The sequence below is a fragment of the Atractosteus spatula genome, chromosome 1, assembly GCF_055471065.1.
Source record: "Atractosteus spatula isolate fAtrSpa1 chromosome 1, fAtrSpa1.hap1, whole genome shotgun sequence".
NCBI classification, from domain to species: domain Eukaryota; kingdom Metazoa; phylum Chordata; class Actinopteri; order Semionotiformes; family Lepisosteidae; genus Atractosteus; species Atractosteus spatula.
This window is the reverse complement of record NC_142706.1, coordinates 20247363-20274529: the sequence shown is the minus strand read 5'-3', so window position 1 is coordinate 20274529 and position 27167 is coordinate 20247363. Positions and strand designations below refer to the sequence as shown.

Genomic DNA, 27167 nt, shown 5'->3' with positions numbered 1-27167 from the left:
CACCCATAGACATGTCATTGAAACCTTCAACATTTTGAAAAACAGAATGTAACTGATGGATGAAGACTAGACTGGACCATTCACATGAAACAGCAATGATCCTTTCAAGTAAGTGAGTTATTTGTTCATTAAGAGGGTGAGACAATAAATTCAATATTAAAATCAAGCAAAGACTGAGGGCTAATACTTAACACGTTACCTTAAGAACAGAATAAACAGTAGCTAATAATGGCTAATAACGATGACTACCAATAGCATGTGCTGAATCTCTTAATGCAACGCAAAATATAGAGATCAGAGAGCGTTTTAAAGTTTTTTTTCTTCATAGCTCATTTGTGAAAAAAATACATAGAAATGCTACCTTTCAAGTCACAGATATGGCATGTCATTCACAAATACAGGACAACCCCCAGAGTCAAGTACATATTGCAGTATGGAATGAGTAGTGGTTATAATTCCACACCGTAAAGTAAAAAAAGAAAACACTTTTTCTACTTTTTCAGCTCAGAATTACTCTACCCATTCCTTTGTAGCTGACAGAGCTCCCCATTAGAATCTCTTCACACATAGAAACATGTCCAGAAAATTGTGTTATTTAGAAAGAATGATTAAGCAGGGTCTGATTTTAAGTGAGGAAGATTGTGTTCCAAGCTTTGACATTCTAAAGTTTTCCTTGTATTCAGTTTTTAAAGATTAGCATCAATTAACCGTGCTTTAGCATTGGCTTGATATTAAGTTAATTTATTAATTTATCATTACTTCACTTAACTGATGTGATGACCAGAACAAACATTTTATTGAAGTGAAAGAGTTAAGGTTTCTAAAAGCAAGCCATTTGTATGATCTTTGCTATATGAAATGTGTCAGGCAAAATAAGAAACATGACTATGTTAGCAGTAGCAGCCATGCATATTGAAATGCCTATTGTGTTTGTTTTTACCACAAAAAAGGCATGTAACCAACTGAAGTTAGTGTCAAACAATAGATTTCAGGTAGTGTTTCCTGTTTTTTGTTCCTCTCATATCAAAAGAAAATTGTCTTTAGCAACCATAATACGTATTCATAATACAAGCTTCACCACTGGTTAACAAAATCCAAATAGGTCTACAAAATACAAGGTGTATTTTTAAATTACAAATTCATTAAATATACTTTTGGGGTCCCTATAAGCCAGTTTTTCTCATTTATGTTTTACTTTTGTGACAGCCAGAGTGTCTAAAATCTTTTCACCAAAAACAAGAATAAATCACCACAGGACCATTCCAATCTCTGACACAAAGCTGGAAAATAACTCTTTACCTTTAAAAAAGCATTTTGAAATTAAAGGTCAGTGGAATAAAGAAAAAAAAATCTGTTCTGCAAATCCTCACCAAGGCTCAACATACAGAAAGGTGATCTTGAGCCAAAGCAATAAAAAAAAACACTCCAGGAAATGCTGAATTCATTACTTGGAACATACAGTGGGCATCTTGTATGATGTTCACAGCATACTCTGATCTTTAAGTAATTAAAATGTGAACAACTTACAGTCAATATGTACACATTTTGGAAACATTTGTCAATAACACAATATTTAGTTCTAGAATGTAATAAGAAGTAAGAAGAATAAAATGGACCATTTTAGGAGGAGAGACCCAGGGGATATACTCTAGATCAATAACCTAATTGCTCATAGACAATACAAGTTGCACCTTTCTGCTGTTCACTTATGAAAGACTGTCTTAATGTTTGATCAAATAGGGCATAAGTATACACAGTATCAGTGAAAACAAGGGAGTCAATATTTTTTTTATTTAAGCAAATATGAAGCAAACAAAATATTGCTTATTCAATATTTTGAACTATCCATGCCAATCAAATCATAACTTAATTGAAGGATTTCAATCAAAGTTGAATATGTTCAATTGAGCTATGCACTTCTTTCATTGGAAGAATATCTTCAGATTCCATCACTAAATATTTAAATCACCACCATATCAACCTTTAATCTGAAATGACCTCAGACAACAGTATGAGATTATAGGCTATATAAAAATATATTTTAAGATTTATAGTTTGAAAACGTTTTGGGGCTTGGGTGGGAATGAGTTTGAAATTATATTCCAACAACAAAGACTCTTTTCATATTCAAAATACTGTATAGTTTCTCTAAGCCAATGCTGATGGTAACACGAGAATTTTAAATCTTTATTTTTTAAAATGTTTATTCATACTGTATGTTAAACTCCATACATTACATTTTTTTTAAAAGGATATTACACATATTGTGATGGATGTTGTACTGTAAACTGTATTGTATTCATCTGTTCTGAAATATGTTCACAATAATACCACTCTATATACAAGGTTTACAACCTTAATTGCAATAATAAGCAGAAATGTCCCATTTCAAGATGTGTTTATGAGTGTTCTTATGTTTGCTTAGGTTTTCATTATGTTTGCAGTATTCAGAAATTCTAAATCCTTTAATGGCTTTTAAGGATTACAAACTGTTTAATTCTTACCTAAGAACTAATACTTCGGAATCAATTATTAATTTGGTTTATAGGCCTTAGATATGCTTTAACTATAAATTGTAATTAAAATAAAATATGACAGAATGTATACATGGTGAGTTACTATAAGCAAGTCAATGCAGAGCGAAAAACAGCATTTTTCACCACTAAAACTATTGTGCTAATGTAATGAACACCATCATATTTTATTGTTGTGATAATATGTTTCTCTATTTTAGTTGTAAATTGGGATTAAAGTAGTGACATTTATTGGTAGAAATCATCACCTAGAGATATAATTCCTGAGGTGATATGTATGTCTACATCTGTCATCGGAATGTACAGGCTCAGGATTTTCAGTGATTAGACTTATATTATTAATTATTTCTGAAGACCTTGTTCCCAGCTAATAGAAAAGCAAATAGCTTTATTGAAACAGAAGAGTTAAAGATGAAGAATGGAGTACAGCTGCAGTAAAATAGCAGATACTAAGGGCTGAGAATATTCCAACAGAGCTGTGTATATGTAGTATCTTACAGATTTTTGCGCTCAGTATTTAAAATGATCTTTAGGGCAGATTTCTTTGTAGACACAAAATAAGCTGGAGAACATAAATGTGCAGTTAGCGAGTGAAACATACAAGCTGCAGTTTTGTGGTCTGAAACACACATGTAAACCACAAGTGTGGAAACGTTGTCATAAATGACAGTTTCACAAAGTACAGTGGCCAGTTAACCTGCAACAACATATAAATTGATCGCTTCGGAGTTTTCTTTTTATTGCGTTTGAGAATTCAGTATGCACCAGCAGTCCCACAACAGAGTAGGGCAGGTGGAGGAGTGAAAAACTTCTTGCTTCGTTCAATGAAGGGTGGACAGAAAGGTCAGATTGCACAAGTCTGGAGTAAACATTGCTTCTGTGCAGCACTGGTGCCCTCAGATAGATTCCTGGGGTGCTATCTACATGGATTTTTTGTTGGTCTCTGCTGGGTGCTTTAGTTTTCTCCCACAGTCCAAAGACTGGTACAATAGGTTAACTGGCATCTGTAAATTGGCCCTGACCCTGTGTTGGAATGGCATCTTTTCCAGGGTGTATCCCACTTTGCACTTAATGCTTGCTGGTACTAATACCTCAGCATCTTAGAACCACTGTTACCTTGAACTGAATGAGCGGTTATTGAAAGTGATGTGATGATTTCCTATAGGTTAGTCTGAGGGTTTGGTTCACAGGAGATTATATGTTACATTTTTGTCATTAGCAAAGACGATGCAAAGGCCACAGAAAATCATTGGAAAAAAATGTTTTTATGCTTTTATTTTCATTCTTTCTGCTAAACCTCTCATTTTGTTCATTGTTTGACTCACTGTATCATCTGGGCACAGAGCATGGGTCATTCAGGAAGTGTGGGCTTTCTGCTCTTTGTTTCGCACCTAGACTGATGCGAGCAGCTTCCTGTCAAACAAAATATTCCATTACATGCGTCGTAGTATAGTCGCGCCACTCACAGATGATGAAGCGTAGGTCGGCTTATCCGGGTCAATGCAGCGTCAGTCTATTTATAGGTATATGAAAACCGTTGATAAAATACAAGTCAAATGCCTACAAAATATGAATTCCTCATTCAGTGTCAGACACTTTGTGTTGAAATATTGACCCGCATAAGCTCTTTCAAGAGAAATGTATTTTCATCCTCCACAAATTACTACTGAAAAAGACTAATCTTCTTTTCAAAGGGCTTTTCACTTTTGCAATTGGAGAATCTGTGCTTGTGTCATACACAATACTGCAAAGTACTGCAAATTATGAATCATACAACAGATATTTATTTGAAACCAAAATACAAAAAAAACGAGAAGTCGAGTGTAATTCAGGGGAATACACTAGGTTTCGAAACATTGGTCTGGAAAATGGTCAGGGCGACTGTGACAACATTTAGTGATGACAGTAATTTCCCGAAGACCTGCATGACAGGCCTGATAAAGTCCTGGGTTGTAAACCATGTGACTTCATTTGATCACATGAGATATTTATGACGTCTGCACTATGAAGTCTGAGGCAAGATAAGCAAAGACACTGAGATTTTAAAAAGACATAAATGTAGATTTGTTAAAAAAGTGTTTACTAAAACAGAAGCTGCAATTTCACCACATTCATCTCAATTTTAGGTTCTTCTTCTCATTGCCAAATTAGCCATCCTGCAAACTCTGAGAATCTCAAAATTCTCAATATATCATTCTCAAATTCTTGATTATCTAAGCATGGATATAGAAATATATAGCATGGGTATATAGCATTGCAAATGAAAACAGGTCATTTACTGATGTATTGTGGCACTGTGTAATAAATTTCGCTTATCATATTTTGTAAACAATATTTACAAAACTATTGTTTCTTTAGAGTAGTATTTACAGTAAATATCGTAGAGTAAACAGTCTCTACAATATTTACTGGAGGTGCATGCATTTTTCAACTTTAGGATGAAAATGCTATTAAATCATATGAAATTAATAATAATTTTAATATTACTGTATGTGATACGTATGAATTTTCAGTGAACCAATTTAATTAATTAAATACACATACTCACTGTATGTCCCAGGCTATTCCAGTTTTATTTCATACTGTATAGTGCCATTCTGATCATCTAAAAAAAAATAATCGAGAGACAGGTGTACACAAATTAATATAGTAGATTCATCGAAATTCCGTCAGAGTATAACATTGATTTTTATTTTTAATTTTGTAAAATCTGAAATGGGCTGGATGAACATTCCACACACTTAGAGCAACAGAACAGAAAGCATGATTACCAGGTTCGGAGATTTGTGTAGGTGTAAGCAGTTTAATGGTGTAGTCAGGAGTCAAACAGTTCAAGCCCTTAAAGGTGAGCAGCAATATTTAGATTTTTTTCTGAACTTCACATGGACCCAGATTAAGGCATCTTACGCATTTGGTATAGGACAAAAAGCACGTGATTTATGAAAAATGTCTAGGTCTGGTTGGTATCTGAGCAGCTGAGGTCTGAACATTACGTACTTTGTTGAGAATGTTTGAATACACCAACGAGCACTGCATTTCAATAATCAAACTTTGCTTTCCCCTTCCTTTAAGAAAAAAAAACTCTCAGTGAAGAGGTGGATCTTTATTACACACACAAAGGAAATCTGGCAGGTCTCAGATCTGTGGAGGTGTGATCTGGTTTTGATAATCTTTCTTTTTCCACTGAGAAACAGAGAATTTGAATAAAATGTCTTAGTAGAAGAACAAACACCAAATTTAACTCAACAGCAGGGTCTCATCAACATCACCGTCAACCTGTACTTTCTTAAAAGGAATGAAGCAAATCAGCAAGGGTTTGTGAATTTTGCTTTTCAGGGATACAGCCTCCATCCCTAGTCCTGGAAAGACATAGGGTTTGGGGTTTTTCATTCCAGTCAAAGCTCTCAGTTACTCCTTTGCGCCACTCGTTGGCTTTATTAATGTAAACTTCATGCACTGTTCCAGGAGGCTGATACAAACTGACAGACTGGGCTTCTGCAGGACTGGCCGATACTGCTACATCAACACAAATAGCTGTTTGCAAAACATACAGACACACATATAAATTAAAAAAACAACTGCTGAAACAATAACGAAAATCATTAATTGAATTTTGGGAGGGATGACAATGACCAGTCCATCTCACACAGCGGCACCTAATCACCATTGTCACCAAACCAGCTACATAACCTGAACTCAAACGTCTCCCTTCGCATTTTTCTCAAGTATTCCTCCTCCACCCCAGCTTGCAGCTACCCCTTGGTTCACTCAGTCTGAATGGGGTTTGAGCCTCATAATCTTATGGCCAGGAGGATACCCAGTAACCAAGCAGGTTAAGCCAAACCTTTCCAACCAAGTCAGCACAGCTCATTACTGGCTGTGAGCTAGATGTCTTAAGAAGTCCAGGTCCAGCTTCTACCTCCAGGCAATAAGACTGCTAAACAGCCAACCTGCAGCTCCTTTAGCAAATCACCCGTAATGGCTACATGGACATACAGTTTTCATTGAATTCATCATACTGCACTACTTGGACATGACATATTGCATATACCATGGACACATAGCATCTATTCATATTGAGTATTGTCTGAGTTTATTTTATTCAATTTCTATTGTACTATTATGTATTATTATGTAACCTTCTTTTGTAACTTTAACTTTGTGATTTTTATCCCCCCAGTGAGCCTGTAGAAAAGACATTTCATTGCCAGCAACTACTGCTGCATGCTGTATTGTTGTGCATTTGATGAATAAACTTTGATTTGATTTGATTTGAAGTGTTCCAAACAATCACAAAGCATTCAATCCTTGGATATCCTTGTCCCCAGTGAAGAGTCACAAAGGGGGTATAGTTTAAATGTTATTTACTATACAAAAAAAGAACACGCATTATATTAATCTGAAAAAATACATTTTCCATAGTTGTTTTCCAAGTCATTTGGCAGGACACACACTTTTTGCCGAAGTTGGTGGAAAATACTGTAGAGAAACCACTGGGTGCCTTTATTTTTGTGAACCGCTTTGTTTAGGAGAACAATATAAGAATATCACACAAAAGAACCATCAGATGTTCTCTCGAGTCCCTTCCCCTCCTTCCAAAAAATCCTCATTAGGGGTACATGCCTTTCAGAACATAAGAAAAACAGATAATAAACAAAAATCTCTTATTCTTGTTTGTCATAAATTAATATATTTGTACAGGAGAATCTGAAATAATGTAGAAAATTAATAAATATTGGGATCATCATATCTGCATCATCAAAACTCTAATAGGTAGATAGAATAGAAAAGATAAAATGTTTATAAAATTAATATTTTCAGTAATTTCAGATTTTTATTGAAATATCCAAAAACCTGGACTATTTTTCACTTTTGTTGCTTTTGGCTAGGACATTGAAATAATGCTGAATATGGGAATATCAGTAAAACTGTGATGTGTGGTAACACTATGGATGAAAAGCATGCATCAAAACCTATGGCTAAACATTGTGTTTGAATGAAATCTGTCTTTAAAAAATGTATTTATAAGCAGCCTAAATATAGTGCAAATATTTTATTTTTAAATGCTCATTTTTGCTTAACAAATCTATTAAAATTATTAAAACAGCAGCTCTTCCTAATGTAATTTTGTAAAATGCAACTAAAATCCTAAATGCAGTATAGTATATAGATTAGCTCATATTTTTTTTAAACATACAGTATACAATATTGTGTGTTTATATGTGCTTCTACCCTTTTGCTATAATAAATGATAAAACTTCTTTTACTATTATTCCTATAGAAGAGAGTTACCCCTACACCCAACACCTGTAGATATACTAACTCACAACAACTTTCAATTCTTTCAATGGGAAATGCAGAACAATGAACACATTAATCTCTTCTGTGTATCAGTGGACTGTAGAATATCAATTTACAGTTAGAAGAATTATAAAACATCTCATCTTTTGAATAATGTGGACAGATGTTAAATCTGTCACACTAAGAATATACTTTAGGATTACAGGAAACAATTAAATTAAGTGAACCTTTCTTAGAATATGTTTTCTTATCTTTCTTTTATAGACCACACCGTTCAGTCAGTCTTCTGTTGTTGCTGTTCAGTGCAAAAAAGGTAAGGAGAACTTTATACAGTATGCTGGAGAAAAAAAAGCTGGAGAAAAAACCTTGAGAGTTTTTAGTAATGAAATATCTCTTTCCAGTAGAGAAATTACAACTCAGATGAGCCTGGAGAACGAAACAAGTATGATGCGGAATCAGTCTCGGTATGAAATTCAGACATATCCTACAACCTCTCACACGGTAAGCATTTCAAAGTTGAAGTGAGTTTTTCGGTTGTAATTGTGCTTTTATCTTTCACAGTTGTGTTTTTTGGCAATAAGTGGTCCAATGTACAGTATAATATCCAGCAAGGTCCACAACCAATGAAACTGGAGCTATGCCACCGTGTTAATTATACAGGCTTTCATTTATACATTATGATGTTTTTTTCAGCCTGTTAACATTTTTCCTATTTATATTTTATCATTTAGTTTTGTAAAAACTCCATCAGCAGAAACAAATATCAAAAACCAGAACTAGACAATTTCCCCTTTTCTCATGCCTTTTCCCTGCCATCTCCACCCACAGCAGCAACCCAGACTTTCAACTGCAGCTATGATAGAGATAAAGAATGTATAAAATATAGAGAAACTAAAACAAGATTTTTTAAAAAGAGAATTGCTGATTCATTTTTCTATTTATCATTGTTATGTTGTATTATAAAAATGCTAAATTGTAGCAAATGTCTGGTACCTGTATTTTTTTAAAAAATTGATCTCTGTATCTATTTTGAATTCATACATGAGTCAAGGTACTCTTTGGTTAATAGGAAAATATTTAAATTTAATTAATATAGTGGTTGCTCTTTAAAGCAACTTTTTCCACCACCTGCACAGTTTGACTTTATAATTCAGTTTATGTGTCTTTTCCCACTCTATTTTTTCTATTATTCAATAATTTAAGGTATAAAAAGTACAGCTTTCAGTTCTGCTTTTATAAAATGCATTTTATTAACAAGCTACTGTTCTGAATATACACAGTATCTGAATTACAAAGCTATATCAAGGGTTTCGTTAATGTGCATTATGTAAGGTACAATATGCCCACTCCTTTCACTTTAAAACAAAGCCAAATTTCTGCTAGAAGCACCCTGGAAAAACGTTAGATTCATGTTGAACAATTTAAAGAAAAACAAAGGACTCTGTAAACTGAAAAGAAAAGGTCATGACCAAAATTAAGAGGGTGCAACAGGTTAAATTTTCAAATACAGTCTACATTTTCTGCCAGACCAATGTTGTTCTCTTATTGTTTCTCTTGAAATTTTGGCGACATGATTGTGGTTGCTTTCAGAATTCTGAAGAGCATCAACAAAAGTCATCCTTACAGTTTAGATCTTCAAAGGTCAGATGAAACAAATGGAAACTAATAACTTTCATTTAGTATTTGAAATGTATTCTTCTTTATCTGGCAAGTCTCGGACACATTTACCCAGTTGTAATGTTGAAGTGAGGCTTCAGGAATCCTTTAATAGATAAAAACCTGTCCGCACCCTTTTTTGTCCAAGCCTAGATTTCACTGCAAGAAATACATGTCAAAATACGTAGGGCTTTCAGCATTCTGGTTGAGGTTCGTGAAACCTTCTGTAGAGAAAACCACATCATGACTCTAAAAACGTACTGCTTTGGAAGTTGGTCACTTTCTTGACCTCAGCAGAAGTATGCAAGTGCACAAAGCCTTAGAGAACAATTCTGGTGCCTGTTTTGCAAAAGCCACAAAACCTGTGCTGAACTGAACAACATGAAGATGTGGTCAGTTTTCTGTAGAGCATTCACACAGCATTGTAATGGTGCCCTCTTAAGTGTGCAGTATTTACAATTTGCAACTCTACAAAGAAAGAGTTGCTCGTCCAAAAAAAATGGGAAATTGTCTTATTATCCCCCTGTTTTTACAGCCACTGGAGCCTATACAGGAAAAGCCATTTATCTGTCATTTCAAGTCTTATTCGTTTTAAGCACAGCAGGGTGCTGGAGAAAGCTGGGTTTGGGGAGATCACTTCTCTGTGCTAGCTCATGCTTGATCAGTCTGTTAAAGAGGAAAAGAAGTTAAGAGTATCATCTGCAGAGAACAAATGGAAGTGCTCTAAAGTGATGCAATAGAAGTCTATGTGATTGAACAATGGGGTTAATTTATAACTGATTCATGAATTTGTATATTAGGTTTTTGTACTGCTGTTGCATCATGTATTAAATGTTTATATCACACTGTCTGGAAAACAGACAGATAGCTTGAGCTGTGCAAAGAGGTACTGTTTTGTGACAAGTTGGGACAATTGCAAGTCCTCGTTTTTCTTTTCCTTCAGTCGCACAGCTCCAAGAGAAAGCCACCTCCTCCACCCCCCACAGAGGACGGCACAGAGACATTCAGCGTAATTGCAATGTACGACTTTTTAGCCAAAGAGCAAACTGACTTAACACTAAAGCAAGGCGAAGAGTATACCATCATTCACAAACAGGACCAGCACTGGTGGAAAGCCAGAGACAAACATGGGTGAGTTCAAATGCAGGTTATCTCCTACCCTTCTGCATTTCAAATTGTGTCTAACGTCAATGGAAATCAAAATGAATTTCAGTTGCATTTAATTTAATGTACTTTTTGGCACTTTCCCTTTTCAAGGAATGAAGGATTCATCCCCAGCAATTATGTTACAGAGAAAAATAATATGCAGGCGCATCAGTAAGTAGGTCTAATGAATCTCATTACATTCAAAACAAGGGTGTGCTCTTTCAATCACCACTGAAACATTGGTTCTTTGTTTCTGCGTGCTAGGTGGTACTGTAAAAACCTAACAAGAGCAAAGGCAGAACAACTTCTTCGGTATGAGGTAGGCAAACAGTAACAATATTTAACCATAAGTTTTTCACGGACATATTAGCTAGCATTGTACGGCACCCAAATCAGAAGCCCAAAAATAAATGGGGCTGTCAAATTTTGCTGTTTATTCCTACCAAAACTACATGGCTTCAAAAATCTCAAACTAAAAAAAATCAGGAAAAGTAGCATGAAATTAGATTCATTTTAGGCTGCACAGGAAAAAGCTCACTAACTGGTGTGTTGCTTTGAAAGGTTGATTGCTCTGCACCTGCAGGGAAATCTGAAAACCTGATTTCCTCTTTTCTAGGCAAAGGAAGGTGCGTTCGTTGTTCGAGACTCAAGTCAGTTGGGTAGCTACACAGTATCTGTTTATACCAAAGCTGTGAGGTAAGAGCCTTATCTTAGTTATTAACCAACCACATAACTCTTAATAGTTTGTAACTCCCCACAAAACAAGCAATAAGATGTAAAATTAGATGTAATTTTCTGAATTTTCTTAAGTTTCAGTATAAAAGGTGGGAAGATGATTATTACATTACACTGCAAAAAATATAATTGTGTCTACCTTCACATAACACTTAAAAACACAAATATTGCCACAAAAGATTTTTCCATTCAAATGAATATGTTTTGTTTTCTTTGGAGACCGTTGAATCTTACTTTGTGGGCTGTTCCTCTTGACCAATTTACACTCACCATTGTCTTGCAGAGTTAAATGTTGACATATTGCTCATTATTATTAGTAATAGTAGTAGTAATGTATTACTTTCAATACATTTTGCAGCATAACTCTTTTTCATCCATCCATTTTTTAACCACTTCATCCAATTCAGGGTTACAGGGGAGCTGGTGCCTATTTTGGCAAGCAACAGGCACATGGCAGGATACACTCTGGACACGACACCAGTCCATCATAGGGCACACAACGACACAAACACAGATACAGACATGCTCACACCAGGGCCAGTATTCCCAGAAGCCAGTTTATCTACCAGTAGGTCTTTGGACTGTGGGTGGAAACCGGAGCACATGGAGAAAACCCTTGCAAACACAGGGGGGAACATACAAACTCCACACAGACAGCATCCCAGGTCTGGGATTGAATCCAGGGTGCCAGCACTGTGAGACAGCAATGCTAACCACCGCAACACCATGCCACCCAACTCTGTTTCAACTTGGTTTATATTTTTTTGCTTTCCTAAAGCTTTATGAAACAATTAAATGTTATGGATAAATGATGTGCAGACACAAGGGGGGATGACATTGCGCTAAATACTCTCATTTAGCATATTCACAGTTATGTTTAAATCCTTTGCATTCTGAAACCCAGCTCTGGAACAAAGTGAATACTTATTTCTCATATTCTCCTTCTGTTGAAAGCTGAAACTAATTTTCAAAAGCAAATGGTATAGTTAAAGCTTCAAAATCTGAATTTGTAAAGCTTTGAGTTGAAATAATCAACAGAAGCCACCAATGTATTTCTGGACTAGGTTTGGGAAATGCTGAAAAAGATTAAACTGCCACCACAGTTTGTGACAACATTAAAAAATGAGCCATCAACAGCGGGAACTATTATAAGATAACATCCATCCATAAATCGCTTATTCCTCAGTGAGAGCACAACATCTTGGGAACAGATGGGTGTTAAGCTCAGACTGATATATTTCTTACTTGCTTTTCTTTATAAAACTGAGGTGGGAAAAACCTTCAGCCATTTTTACCTGAGAGTGGTAGGGAAACCTTTCACACATTAATGGAAATTTAAAATGTTTATTGTATGTACAGTAGGTCAGAATCCTGGGGAATGTGATCCTACTGTGTGCATTATTCACAACACACTGGTGTCTGCTGATCCCAAGCTGATGAACTGACAGGGATGAGGTCATAGTTTGGTTTGTGTTCCTAATGCACATGATCATCATATAAATTAATTTCCATGTTATTCACAATTCATTATTGGCATTCTACCTTTTTATTTTTTGCTCTTAAAATACATAGTTACGTTCTTAATACTGCATGTTTTAATAAAAAAAATATTTTTTTCTTTATAGCTCAAAAGACAGTGCAATAAGGCATTATCAGATTAAGCAGAATTCCTCGGGGCAGTTTTTTCTGGCAGAGAAACACGTTTTCGATTCAATACCCGAAGTAATTCATTATCATCAGCACAATGCAGCAGGTAAATGCGTACACTTTTTAGAGATTCTAATATTACATTTTATTTCCATCTCTGTGGTCCAGCATTAACTATTTTACAACGTCTGGCTAGCCTTCCACAGATTTCACAATTTGCACTTTAGCATTTTTCCCTATCATTTTGATGACTCCTCAAGAATTGTTAAATGTTATTGCTAATACAGTACAACAGCTGCACAGCAGTTTTAAGATTCTATGTTCTAAAATTCTCATTTAATTCCTGGTCCTGAACTTCATTTTTCAAATGAATTCTATAATATGATAACAAACACTTTATTGTCTGGTTTCTCAGCAATTCATTCTGCATCCAAACAGCTATGGTTTACACACGGAGGGATTTACAAAAACACACAAACAGTATAAATAAACATTTCCAAATAAAAAATAAATATAACATTATATAAAGACATTCACTTATACAGTACATAGTCATTACACACCACTCTGACAGGAATCCACTTAGATTACCAGAATCTGTAAGTTTACTACCCCACAATCATCATAAGCCCCTGTAATTGCACAATACATTTCATTTTTGCACATAATCAGTAATTGCAATTGCCCATAAATCAATAGTCCTTTATTGTGAACTGATTTGTTGATTTAGTTTGATTGAATGTGGGATAGCCTCATTTTTTATATCTACATTGAGGGACTCTAAAAGGTTTATTTGAAGGCATCGGGTGGTACTCTTTGTGCAGAACATGTGATACACAGTGTGCATGAGAACAAACACATGCCCGAGGGGTTTCTGCAAAAGGATGTGCACCACCAGCTAGATTACATCACTGACTTCAGTCAACTAAAAAAATGAGGGCTTGTTGATTTTATCTGTTTTTTCTTCTGCATGTAGTTTTGTAGCACTCTGCATTAAATTCAGTTGAGATGTGTAATATTGCATTTATGTATCATCACAACCACATTTTACAATGTGAAAAGGTATGCAAAAAAGAATGTCAAGATGACTGATACTAATACTTTGGTTATTATTATATAGTTCTTTAAAGTTAAGATTTTATGTTTTTAATAATACTGACAATTACACTCGTACAAAAGTATTTGCTTTGTTCTGGAGCAACTGACTCCATACAGGTATGTCATCTATGAAGAATTCGTTTTACAGGAAATAGTGCGGACACTATAGGGAGGTGACAGTGTGGAAACACAGGACGAAATGTAACTACAGTATACATGATTTGTTTTCCATTAGATTTTACTTAACAGGTGTTAACAGGTGTTCTTTTCATGTGTTTGCTTTAGAAAGATGTGCTGTATAGTTGAAATTTAACGAGACTTTGGACTGTAGGAAAAACCTGGAGCACACAGCAAAATCCCACAGGAACATGGAGAGAACATACAAACTCTAAATGGATAAAACCTCAGGAACTGAACCTGGTGCCATTGCATTGAGAAGCAGCAGAGCTAACTACTGCAAATGTTTAACATGATGTGTTGTCTTATTTATATAAAACTAAGCTTTCTGTTACTTTTTTTAAAAGTAATAGCTGGGAAAATCGTTTTTTCTGTTGCAGGCCTCATCACAAGACTTCGATATCCAGTTGGGCCCATGGGCAAGTGTGTGCCAGCAACCGCAGGATTCAGCCATGGTGAGTACATGTCATCCTACCAAGAACTGGATTTTTGTAGATGTTACCATTCATCATTGACATTCATTTCACGAGATTTCTGATCTTTGAAATGAAACAAGTAGTGCGGTACAAACCTTAGCACGTACTGTACTGTATTTGAAAAGATTTGACCGACAACAATTTCAAAGTTTGTGGATGTAAGAAACAATACATTCAACCAAAAATGCCTCTTTCCATATACTTTTTTTTTCATATAGCTTTCTGTTTGTAGTAAGACACTGTAATTACAAGAGAAAACTGGATTGCACGAATTGTATCTAATTACCACAGAAATATTATATGAAATTGTTGTAGTTTTTTATTTCTGGGCTGGTTATGTCATATCAAGATTATTAGACCACCGAGGGTTCATGATGTTGCTTCGTATCAGAAAGCCTAGAGTCGACGAAGCTGAGCCCTAAGCTGAGTTATAGTAATAATTATTGCTTAATGTTTTGTGTTTTTGCTGTTGATGATGTTCTTTTGTCAATGGACACAAATGTCAAATGAAATAAACGTAAAACTCAATGTTTTGTTTCAGAAAAATGGGAGATAAACCCCTCAGAGCTATCTTTCATGAAAGAACTAGGGAGTGGGCAATTTGGACTAGTCCGTTTAGGAAAGTGGCGGGCACTTCTTAAAGTGGCCATCAAGACTATCAACGAAGGGTCAATGTCAGAAGAAGATTTCATTGAAGAAGCCAAGGTCATGACGTAAGTTAAAGATATTATCTTGAGAATGAAGGAAGTCTTATTTTTCTTTTTGCTGTTATTTTTTTCTTGTTGTCTTGTTTCTTGTTTTCTTGACATGTTTTGTCAGATTCCTTTGATTTTGTTTCTCAAGTTCAAGTTCATTGTCATTATACTCATACACAGGTATATGGTATAACAAAATGCTATTTAGCTAGCTCTCAGATGATAAGTAGTACAAAACAAAACAACAATACAATTGTATAATGAAAGACAGAGACAACAGGCAGTGTGCAAAAACAACAACAGGCAATGTGCAAAACAACAAAAGGTAACAGGTAATGTGCAAAACAACATCAGATGTGCAAAAACATGCATCAACAGAATGAAATAAAAGGATAGAAAATTATTATGGGGAGTGAGCTTTTTGACATGTAAGGTAGAGGTAGATTTCAATGCGAGGTTCAGATCATAGGTGAGAGGTGAGAGGTTTCTGTCAGGAGCAGTTCTTTCCGGGCCCTATGCCGACGACACGATCCGGAATGCGAGGATACAATTGGGAAAATAGTGATGCAGGAGTAGGGTCAGGAGACAGGGGGCGTGTCCGAGGAGTGCAGGTGTCCAGGGGGAGTGAATCCAGGGCGAACAATCCAAGGGTAAATCCAGAGGGGGAATCCAAGACAGGAGGTTTAGTCCAAGACCAGGGGATCCATCCGAAGTTAAAACCAGAACCGGGTCGGGACCGGCGGGGCAGGGAATCAGGAACAGGAAACTAAAACCATAACGGAGCCAGACGCGGCAGGACTCCGGGCTTTCGCGATGCGGAAATCAATGAGAAGCCTCGTGCAAACGCCTGCGTCTGGCTTTAAAGGTGGAACTAAAGAGGGGCTGGAATAAGGAACAGGTGTGGGGAATGGGACAGAACGAGAAAGGGCTGGAGCGCCCTTAAGAGGAGGAGTAACGATCGTGACAGTTTCTGGTTATCAGGTTACATAATTTCATTAGGAGCAATGCCTTTATGCCAGGTAATGCCCTTAAAATAACATAGTAACAGTATTAATTAATATACCTTTCCATTATTAAGACCTACTGAACATTTTTAAGGGAAAAGGTTGAAATTTGTTTTTTCTTGTTTGTACTGCACTCAGTGTAAAGGGATGTGAAATAATGTGTGACTGCAGTGCTCTCTTATCCACTGCAGCAGAACAATTTGAATCCACCTTCATAACAAGGCTGCATATTCTATTCGGAAAATCCACAATCTTTAGGCATCGACAGAGATGTGGACGAGCATAAGTATCATAGTAGTGTTTTTATTAGTTTAGTTATTAAAATTGTACTACTGTGCCTTTTGACACCATAATTCAGTGTTTAGAAAGTTGGGAAGGGTTATTGACAAAATAAATAAAATTTAACAAGCGGCATTTATTTCATTTAACAAAATGTAGTATTGAATAACTTTGTGGAAAACATTGTTTCGGCTGTAGGGTGACAATGCATTCTTTGACTCTGTAACTATACATACAACGCAAAAGTGTGCTTTGTGTTCAAAAACAGTATTCAAGTACTTCCTTCCTCTGAGAAACATACATCAGTGAGTGAGCTGTGATGTTTATCATAGGTATAAAGTGCTTCAGTGTTAGCAACAGAGAGTAGAGACTAAAAGACCCACCCCATGCTAACACAAGAATACTGGGCCACTAATTTTACGCTAATTTTAATGTAGTAGGCCAGACCAGCTACTCACCTTGAAAAATTGAAATGGGTTTGCTAAAAATTGTTGCCATAGAAATCATATTTTCTTTGTGTTTACCCTCGGTTAGTTCTCTGAAAATCCAGAGCCAATATCCTCACACGAAAGTGCTGCATTGAAGACCCATATATTTTAAGAAAAGTATTACTATGACAGAAAGCAAAACATCATTTTAATCACTCACCGTGTAGGAGTCATTATGCAAATTTGCAGAATGTTTCTCTTTATGGTTACCAGTGCCCTACTTACAATTTTCCTCTGACTCTCCACATGCAGTCGCAAAGGGAAAATATGTTGTAGGTGTGATGACAAGTAAAAATCTAAATGGCAAATATCACACTTCACAGAGCAGCCTTCCTGAGGTCACCCCTGCACTGTACCTTCAGGTGACCACTTCCTGTAGAGTGGTCTTCAGCTGTTTCTCACCCCCGTTTCCTTCCAACTGCTGCAGAAATGCACAGTTTGTGCCTCAGGTTGCATTTTCAAAAAAGTGTTGTTGTAACTGCATTTGTTCTAATAACCAATGACAAAACATACAGTATATACAAGTAGAAAACAAGGCAATTTTCTTATTAATAAAACAAACTCAGCATTAAATTGGCTAGAGTTGGATTAACCCTGACGAGTTAAAGTCGTGCATCTCCATAATCATGTTATTACAATTCTTCTTTCAGTTTAGTTATGTTAAGGTTAATTTCCACTGGGCATATTTTGCACCTAGAGGAAATCAGACTGTATTGTAGGAGGTAAAGTCCTTCAGATGAGACATTAAACCCCATGCTCGGCTGCCTTGGATCCATGGAAACCTGGTCATTAAGGATTCGATGGCACTGAACGAAAGAGTAGGGGTGTTAATGTCAGTATCCTGATAAAATACCACTCTGGGCTTGTACAATCCACTCTACCTAAAGTTCCCTTTTATTTTAACTGGTGAGGGAAGCTCTCACTTCTAGACTGATGGGCTAAATAATGAGGCTGTTGGTGCTGTTTGTCACCCAGGTAGGTGCAGCACTTTCATGACAGGCAATGTAGGCTGTCTTCTTCTTCTAAGATGTAAAGGGCTTTGAGACCTTTTGAGATGAAAACCACTGTATCAATGCCATGAATTATTATACTTTCCTGCACCTACTGTTGTTTTGAAATACTTCAGGTGTGTTACAAACAACATTCCTGAAGCTAATGGATTTTTTCCTTTGACAGGAAGATGTCCCACCCCAAGCTAGTACAGCTGTATGGAGTATGTTTCAAGGAGAGGCCTATTTGCATAGTGACAGAGTTTTTGGAAAATGGATGCCTGCTTAATTACCTTCGGCAGAGAACTGCCACCTTCCATAAGGATACATTACTGGCTATGTGTCAGGATGTGTGCGAAGGGATGGAGTATCTTGAGAGCCAAAATTTCATTCACAGAGACCTGGTAAACACTCATAAGAACACAAGAAATTTTTAATCCCTCTTTATTCAGCATTTTTAATTGTGTTTCAAAATGACAAGTTAAAGGTAAAACAGACTACAATGTCTTTAAAAGCCTCAGTAACAAATACTTTGTGTCGAAAAAGTGAACTCTTAAAACTTTTTGCTTTAAGGGCTCACCACAGCTCTGCTCCACAGGAGAGTTAATTATATATTCACTGTGAATACATAATAAACATTTCTCAGTGCTCGTGGAACATTATTTAAAATGCAAACGAACAAATGAATATTTACCAGTTCTCTTTTGTTTTCTGAAACAGGCTGCAAGAAACTGTTTAGTCAGTGACAAGCATGTGGTGAAAGTATGTGATTTTGGAATGACAAGGTAGGCTGTCATTTTCTTAAACCCACAGAGGGCTGCAACGATTAGAAAATTACTGACAAGTATTGCCAACTTATTGTCCTATGTATGCAAAAAGAAATGTATTCATGTGTACAGTTAGTGGGTGGCCAACCTAAAGCTCTTTAGAAATGAATATACTGTACAGTACTCACCTCTGAAAAGGATCTTTACTTTTTACTTTTTTGTATCTAGTAACTGTTTCAAGTTTGATACAGCATCATCCAAAACATTTCCAATACAGTAAATACTTTAACAGACCTGATTGTTAACTTCCACATTTAGATGATGAGCAATATAAAGTGTATGTTGTTTACTGTATAAAGTGAAGTATCATAACCGTAAAAGGACAATACATACACTATTATACAAATACCTTAGTTCAGGGGTCCTCCTAACCCAGTCCTCCACATTCTCAATCACATTTGTGTTATAGGTCTTCCTCAGTCTGTTTTAAAGAGTTTATAAATATGTGTAAGTTATTGATAAATTAAACAGGTAATGTTTTCAATTATGTCCCATCATGGACTGGCATCCTGTAAGCTCTGGCTCCCCCTTGACCCAGAATTGGAAGAAGCAGTTAGAAGATCCATGGATGGATTTTGTCACTAAATAATCGTTTTAATCTGATCTCAGTGACATTAGTCCAAGTCTTTATACAGTAAATTAATGATTTAATGGGTACCTATACAACCCTCTGGATTGGGTTTGAGGTTAGGATTAATTTTAAGATCTCACCAGGAGAAGGGTCGGAAACCCCTGTCTTAGATAACTTAGGAACAATCAGGTACTAGTACTGTATACGTATGCTATTATTTAATTGTAAGTCAGGACAGAAAAGCCGAAAGATTCCAAATAATCATTGATATACAGCAAAGAGAATAACAGTTGTAGTTTAACAGAAATACAGCAAAACCCAGATGCCAAATAATATGTAGAATTTAAACTAGCTGAAAAAAAAGATTGTGCTTTTTAAGTTTTCAGGTAATCAGTGCTAATATTTTTTGGAAATGTTTTTTTATCGTGTGTCATTTTTGTGATAGCTAAAATGCTGAAGTGCTCCAACTGGCAGAACTTGTTATGCATTTGAGCTGTTCTTTTTGGTTTATCTTAACTAGACCTTTGATAATGAGACATTTCATGATAGATTTAAAATTCACTTTGACAGAGCACATCAAAATAGTGTGTTTTGAACACGTGAGAAATAAAAGCTACTAATGATTTATTTCAATATCTAATCTCCAGGTATGTTCTTGACAATCAGTATATTAGCTCTACTGGTTCCAAGTTCCCTGTTAAGTGGTCTCCACCAGAAGTGTTTCATTTCAACAAATACAGTAACAAATCTGATGTATGGTCATTTGGTAAGTCAACTTCCTGACTGTCTGCATTGTTCTCAGCGGGGGTGAATATAAAAAAACCTTACTCTGAAACCTTGTCGTGCATTAAGGGATTTTTCTTGGGTTCCAAAACATGTGCTATATTTTCTCAACATTTTTATATTAGGACCTAACTCACCTGGTGACAAAAAAAGATTAAATTCTGCATTGCAGTTATGTTTACCAAAAGTTGGTTGTGGCATATCACAGCAATGGTACATCTGTTCTATAGTGTTTGGATTCTTTACCTTCTTCCTTTCTGCCCTTAATAATGTAATTTGTAGGCGAAGGGTTGCCTTGTAAAGCACTGTACAAGCTGGCCACTTGAAAAGAAGAAATGAAAAAACATGCAGGACCGTAATTGTCTTAAAATGCAGTATAATTACACTGTGTTTCACTCAAGTCAGAGAAATGAGTGAGTAACAAATTCAACATAATTGCCTTTGCCTTTTCCCCTATTGTTTTTTTTATTATTCCTCAAAAATAACTATATGATTATAATACTGTTTGTACATAAAGGAGAGCCCTATTCTAGGCAGAGCTCCATAGTTGTTATGCTGCACCATTTACTTCACTGTTGTTGTGCAGTGAATGGCAATTCAAAATAATTCTTCCTCTGAAATAGTCACAAAGGATGGCTTCCAATTTATTTTCTTCATGTTTCATAACAGAATGAAAAGAACCTTATACCATATTTGAGTTATGCCTGTACTTATACTTAGACTGTGGGAGAAGACCTATATACTGTACAGTATGGATTCAAGTAAACAGTAACAATAAGCATAACAGAAAGATTTAAAGATTGGATAATGCTTAAAAAAATCTAAAAATGTTATACAGTAATTTTAATAACATTGCATAAGGACAAAACATTTTTGTCATAATGAATTGAAGTCAAGAAAACATGAGAGTCACATTTATTCAAAAGTATTCCTTTAAATACATTTCAATAAAAACAAAACTACTGTACAGTAATGTACTGTACTCTTTGGATGGCCATAGATCCCTCCAAAACTATTTAGATTTAGGTAACTCTGAAGGTTTCCTGTTTCCTGTTTGGTATAAATGTAGGTTGATATATTTTTTATAGGTGTACTCATGTGGGAGATTTTCACTGAAGGAAAAACACCTTTTGAAAACAAGCCAAACCCAGTGGTTGTGGAAGAGATCACTCAGGGACAAAGGCTCTACCGACCTCACAAGGCCTCGCTCCCAGTGTATGAACTCATGTACTGCTGCTGGCACGAGGTGATTGGATTTTATGTTATATTAAAATAATCACAACATTTTCCCAGAAAAAAAATCATGCAAACTCACTTTCACTTTAGTGCATATTTTGAGCGCAGGATGAGTTAAGTCATTGAGGTTACTGTAGCCTATGATGATTTCTATCTTAAGATTTAATTTGTTCCATTTCCACATTAACTCCTGCCGGTCTCACAAAGCCATGTTCAAGAAAAATAAAATTGCTCTCTTTTCTATCCCTTTATTACCTCTTGCTAGATCTGAGGTGAGGCCTTTTATATCTGGAAAAAAAACATCTTTGAGAATGGGTACTGAATTCTCTGAGAATACACCCAAGAGGAGTGAAGCTGTAGGTAGTGTTGTGTTACTTGTGTGGGTGTGAACATTTTCCTAATTCACCTACTTATAACTCTTCAGAAATAACCATCTACACCAGTGAGAGTGGCCAGTGATCAAATAAAATGGAGATCCACACTTCTTGTGTTAGTGAAATGATTAAAACTGTTCCAAAGATTAGAATACTACAGTATAATTAAATCAGAATCTGATTTACATCATAAACTTCTCTATTCCTTAAACAATGAATTGTATAAATGTGAACTGACTAATGATCAATAAAATAATTTTGTTGCCTTTTCAGAAACCTGAAGGTAGACCCCTTTTTTCCGAGTTGCTTCAGGACATTAAGAGAATTGCAGAGATGGAGTAGGATGGGACGTATCATGTATCATCCACACAAGGCATTAATGTGAACTATTATTCATATTCCCCTTCAACTGTGATACTGCTGTGGTGGATCCAAAAAGACTGAAAAAAATATCTAAATAACTGATGTATCATGCAAGTACATCAGATTGCTTCAAACTGTGAAAAGGACTTTATTTGACAAAAAAAAATAGAAACTGCAGGCTTTGTAATACATAGAGAATCCATATGACAGATATATTTTAATTGTGATGAAAACTAAAAACCTGATGTAATACTGAAGCATAATTGTAACTGCAGGTATATTATTGATTTATAAATGTACCAATAGAATTAAGCAAACATATTGCATGTATTACCTGCTGTATGTCATAGAATTTTGTACATTATTGTAATATTTACTTATATATAAAAATATGTCAATTAAGCTGACAAACATACTTTTGCTTACTTAAGGAAATGCAAAAAGGACCAGTTTTTATTTAACTGAAAGAACCATCAAATGTAAAAATCAAACAATGTTTGATCCTGAATAATCAAATGATGTAGAAAATTATGTTAATGTATATCAGTTCCAGCTTTCTTTATGTAACCTTCCATCGGAATCAGTGTGAGAACTTTGTATTACATATTGTAAAACCTTATTGCATGATGAAGAGGTGACCCCCTACCCCAAAAGATAATATACCTTTTTAAAAAAAGAGGTACAAGTCATCAGGAGCAGTCTTGGCTTAGCAGCATTTTAGTTATATTCCTATATACACAGGTCATGGTTGCAATAGTCATTACTTAAACCTGTTTTGTGTTTAAGTGTGACTTAAACACATATGCTGAATTAATGAATTATTACACCAAATTCCAACTTACCTCAGCATAAAAGTTCATTCAGAAAACAATTATTTTGTGATCAGGTATGCAAGAAGTATGCTCAAAGATAAAATGTGTCAATCTTTATCTTGCATTCATAAAGTGGATTTTTGACATCCCAAAACACCTTCCAAAACAATTTCTATCTGAATTAATGGCAGTCCTACTCAAACTGTTAGCTTTTTCCTCTGGGTGTTTGATATTACAGTATAGTCATTAAAGCCAGGACAATGTATCCGACAAAGATATTAGCTTGTAGAAAAAGAAAATAGCTGAAAGCTTTAATTACATTTTTAAAAATATGTGTAATTGATTCTCATAGCATAATAAGAGTAAAAATTGTAATGGATTGGATTACCTCCATAAATCCATATATGACTTTCACACCATTGTTCTATGTGCAATAATTGAATTTGATTTTTGAGATTTTTTTAATATTTATTTTCATTATTTTCATGCAACTGTATACATTATAGTTTTACAATTTTAAATCTTTATCCCCTAAGGCGGGTCCTTGGAGATGGTGTATGTTTTATAACTTAATTTGAATAATAATAAAATTATCTTGCTCCAATGTGAGTATCATTGTGCTCTGCTGTAATGACCTGACAGCGTTGGCGGATGTAATTGTAACTCATTTTTTTATGCGCGGCACAACAGAGCTATTGATTGCAAGGCACTGTGGCTGCTGTTCACTAAAAGTACCTCATATTTCTGCTGTCTGCTTGGATTCAGCTCTAATGTGAAAAAATGCAAGTGTGCATTTACACATTTGCAACATTATCATTTCATGACTAATTTAATGTGGTCAATTTACAATCTCTTCTGCCTGCCTCTTGCTCAAAAGTGCCTATATTGCATAACATATTGTAAAGGTCTACAACAAATACAGATTTCTTTTCACCCACCTTCTATGGGGTACCAAGGAAGTAAGAGCATCAAATTAAAATTATATCTCTGATTTATATTCATAGAAAGAAAATACTCACTTCTCTGAAATGAATTAGAGCATAACAATTAGCCATAACACTTGGGACAATTGACATTCTTTCTATCTCATTAGCATTCCCCCCTTCATTTTTGGAAAGACTAAAAAAACTAGAAAGGAGGCTGTATTTAAAACTGTACACACACGAAACACAAAAAACTGTGAGTGGGGAGCTGTGTCAGTGTGAGAGTTGCAAAGGAAAAAGGAGAGGTGAACTCCAGGCTGAAAAGAAGGAAACACACTTTGTTGGTTCTTAGCTGTGGAGCATCTTCGGATGTGTAGGGGGGATCATGGAGAAAGCAGGAACAGAAGGCAAAGGCAAAGGGATTCTGTCAGGAAGACAAAGGAAATAAAAATGAGAATGGGTAGGTGAAATGAGATGGAACTAAAGAGATGGAAATCTGGACAACAAATTCTAGAGGGAGTGTGAAGGGCAGTAATCTGTAAATGAATTACAACATTAGAAAGATACTGTATTAGTCAGTTGTTGAAGGAGGAGAATGTGCAAATCAAGTTTAATTTAATATCTGAAGTCCTCCTGGTATAGGAGTCTTTGAATCTCTGACCTTAGAATGGAAGAAGTGGTTACAAAATGGATAGATGGATTATTTTCACACAAACTCTGTTGACTGTCTTCTCACAACAGAGAAAAATATTGACATTTCACTTTGGGGGTTTCAAAGGATGCAAAGCTAGTATCTGTAGGTTTATGACTGAACTCCACCCAAACCCATAACCTTTGGGTTTGTGACTGACTTGGGAGTTTCATTTTTGAAACTGAAAAAGTGGTACAGAGGCAGACTTAACCAGCATTTATAGAAATTCTGTAGACTTTGTACCTTTGAAAAAAAAGTTATCTTTTGCTGGCACTTAACTAATTTTATTATTTAATTCTTAACTTCTCTGACAAAAGCATTTGGGCATTCTAGTTATGATTTAAATATTCACTTTAAAAATATGCATATATCATTTGTAATTTGGACCTGGGCATCATTGGAAGAGGGTGAACACTTTAGAAGGGCACTGTATATAATCAATATAATACATTTAGAATGAAAGTAAATATAATGGAAGCTTTATAGTCAAGGTCCAATTCAACTGTATTTACCAAATGCTGTCAAGGTCCTAATAAATCAAGATCAGAATGATATTCTTGGATTAGTTTTTACCAAACATCATAACTAAAGGATTACGTCTAATTCATCAAAGCCTTAACTTAATTAATTAGACTGACCTTGCTACAGCAGATAAGTGCTTTTATGTTTGATATTAAATTGCAATATCTAAAGAATGCCATTAGCAGAGACTAAAACCACGTGTGATAAAGTGTGAACGTGAAATTGAACTCTCATTAGTGGCTAATTTAACTTACTGCTTGTTCCTAAGATCAAAATCCCTTGAACAGCTGTGCTTACAGTGTTGCTTTGGTTACACTTCAAGGAGGAGGGGAGGCTCAGAAAACAGAAAGAATGAGAAACTAATCAGCAATGAGCCAGTGCTTGATCCCTACAGGTACTAACGTAACGTGTTGTATTCAAGCTGGCCATTTCACCATTTCCTGTCAAAAAAATTGGTATTTGTTGGTCTTTTTACGTGACCTCAGGAAATAGTTGTACAATGCACCAATCCGTAACATTTTGAAATCATATATTTTAAACCTTCCAAAAAAGAAAAAAATCTAGAAAAATCTGAATCAGAATCACCTTTATTTGCCAACTACATTTCATATTAAAGGAATTTACTCTGGTATACTTTATTTGGTGCTGTAAAAACATGCTACATAGACCAAGACAAACAAGACATACTGTAGACATCATTAAAAAAGGAAAAGCTTTGGAAATTTGCATGACAAACCATTTAAACCTAAGAGGCTAAAATAACTACATCTGTTTAGTCGGAACTATAGAAAACTAAGAGAGGACCTGATTTAAGTATTCCAAATCCTCACACTTGGGTCAAGTATTTAATGCCCCAAAAGGAATTGACAAGTTCAACCCTGTAGACTTCTTCAGAATCAACACTGAAACACAGAGGACATGTGTACAGTAGATATTACTGGGAAGTCCATTTAAAACTGAGAACATGAGGTAAATGTTTGCACGATTAGTAGTTGCCATGTTGTGGCAACATCATAAAAGCATTGCAATGTAGAATAGAAATGTCATAGTGTTGCAAAGTTGTCATGTGTAATAATCAATTCAATAATCACAAAACAGTAATGAGAGGAAACTATCCTGTCAATTCCAGTCCCAACAGCCTCCAAGCACTGGGCTACATACAGTAATTATTGTCCCAAACTTGTCTAAACTATCTTGTAATTAAAATGTGACCCAGAATGACAACACTGCTCCAGCCAAGAATAGAGTATCACCGTCAGTCCTATCAGATCTTCCAGCCCATCAAAAGGAATAGTCAGGGAAAATAAATACACATCTATAGCAAGTTGCAGCGTCTGTGATAAAAGAGTTACATACAAGTATTCAGAGCAAACTATGAATTACTACAGACATTACGAGGAGAAATTTCTTCACATAAAGTGATTTTGATGTGAATACACCACCATAGTGTGACAGGCCGCCAGCTCACATTTACCTGAGAGGGGCCAGCTGCTGTAAGTTACTGCCATGATAGCCGACAGCTGAGATCCAATTTATGTAAATGGTTGCTCTCTTCAGTCGAAGTGTGAAGACTGAACTGAGGAAGATACACGAGGATTTACAGGCAAGTCAACAGCAACGGAGATCTCTGACAGTTAAAGAAGAGAACTGGACAACTGAGAACTCTGATGAATCAAATACAAGCAGTCTTGTTGAGGAACAGTGGCTGAATTAAATTTTTCCCGTTACTTTATGCGCCTCAGCACCGGTTGACTCACAACCCAACATATGTGGTATTTATTTTTCTATCAGCCAATTAAACATGTACAGTAAATTAATGATACTAATGTCCTGAAGATTT

At 35.6% G+C, this 27167-nt stretch overlaps 1 protein-coding gene across 3 annotated transcripts; it reads left to right on the top strand.

Annotated features, from left to right (window-relative positions):
* txk (TXK tyrosine kinase) lies at nucleotides 1-23794 on the top strand. Of its 3 annotated transcripts, none has more exons than XM_088923048.1 (15): nucleotides 1-108; nucleotides 8100-8148; nucleotides 8240-8336; nucleotides 10435-10622; nucleotides 10749-10808; nucleotides 10902-10956; nucleotides 11254-11333; nucleotides 12998-13125; nucleotides 14675-14749; nucleotides 15312-15483; nucleotides 18413-18629; nucleotides 18946-19010; nucleotides 20271-20389; nucleotides 21495-21652; nucleotides 22290-23794. In XM_088923048.1, exons 1-15 carry the CDS (start codon nucleotides 60-62, stop codon nucleotides 22356-22358), a joined length of 1581 nt encoding a protein of 526 aa, XP_088779174.1. In that variant the 5' UTR covers nucleotides 1-59; the 3' UTR covers nucleotides 22359-23794. The 3 variants fall into 3 exon arrangements, with proteins under 3 accessions (XP_088779174.1, XP_088779163.1, XP_088779182.1); XM_088923037.1 differs by having other exon boundaries at nucleotides 2-108; nucleotides 8237-8336; XM_088923056.1 differs by lacking the exons at nucleotides 21495-21652; nucleotides 22290-23794 and having other exon boundaries at nucleotides 2-108; nucleotides 8237-8336; nucleotides 20271-20461.
* Nucleotides 23795-27167: the final 3373 nt, after the last annotated feature.

Excerpts from the sequence above, each read along its gene's own strand:
- txk (XM_088923037.1), top strand. The coding sequence starts at position 60 with ATGAAGACTAGACTGGACCATTCACATGAAACAGCAATGATCCTTTCA. Across the intron at positions 8,149-8,236 it reads TGCTGTTCAGTGCAAAAAAG|TAGAGAAATTACAACTCAGA; the intron begins GTAAGGAGAACT and ends ATCTCTTTCCAG. Across the intron at positions 10,957-11,253 it reads AACAACTTCTTCGGTATGAG|GCAAAGGAAGGTGCGTTCGT; the intron begins GTAGGCAAACAG and ends CCTCTTTTCTAG.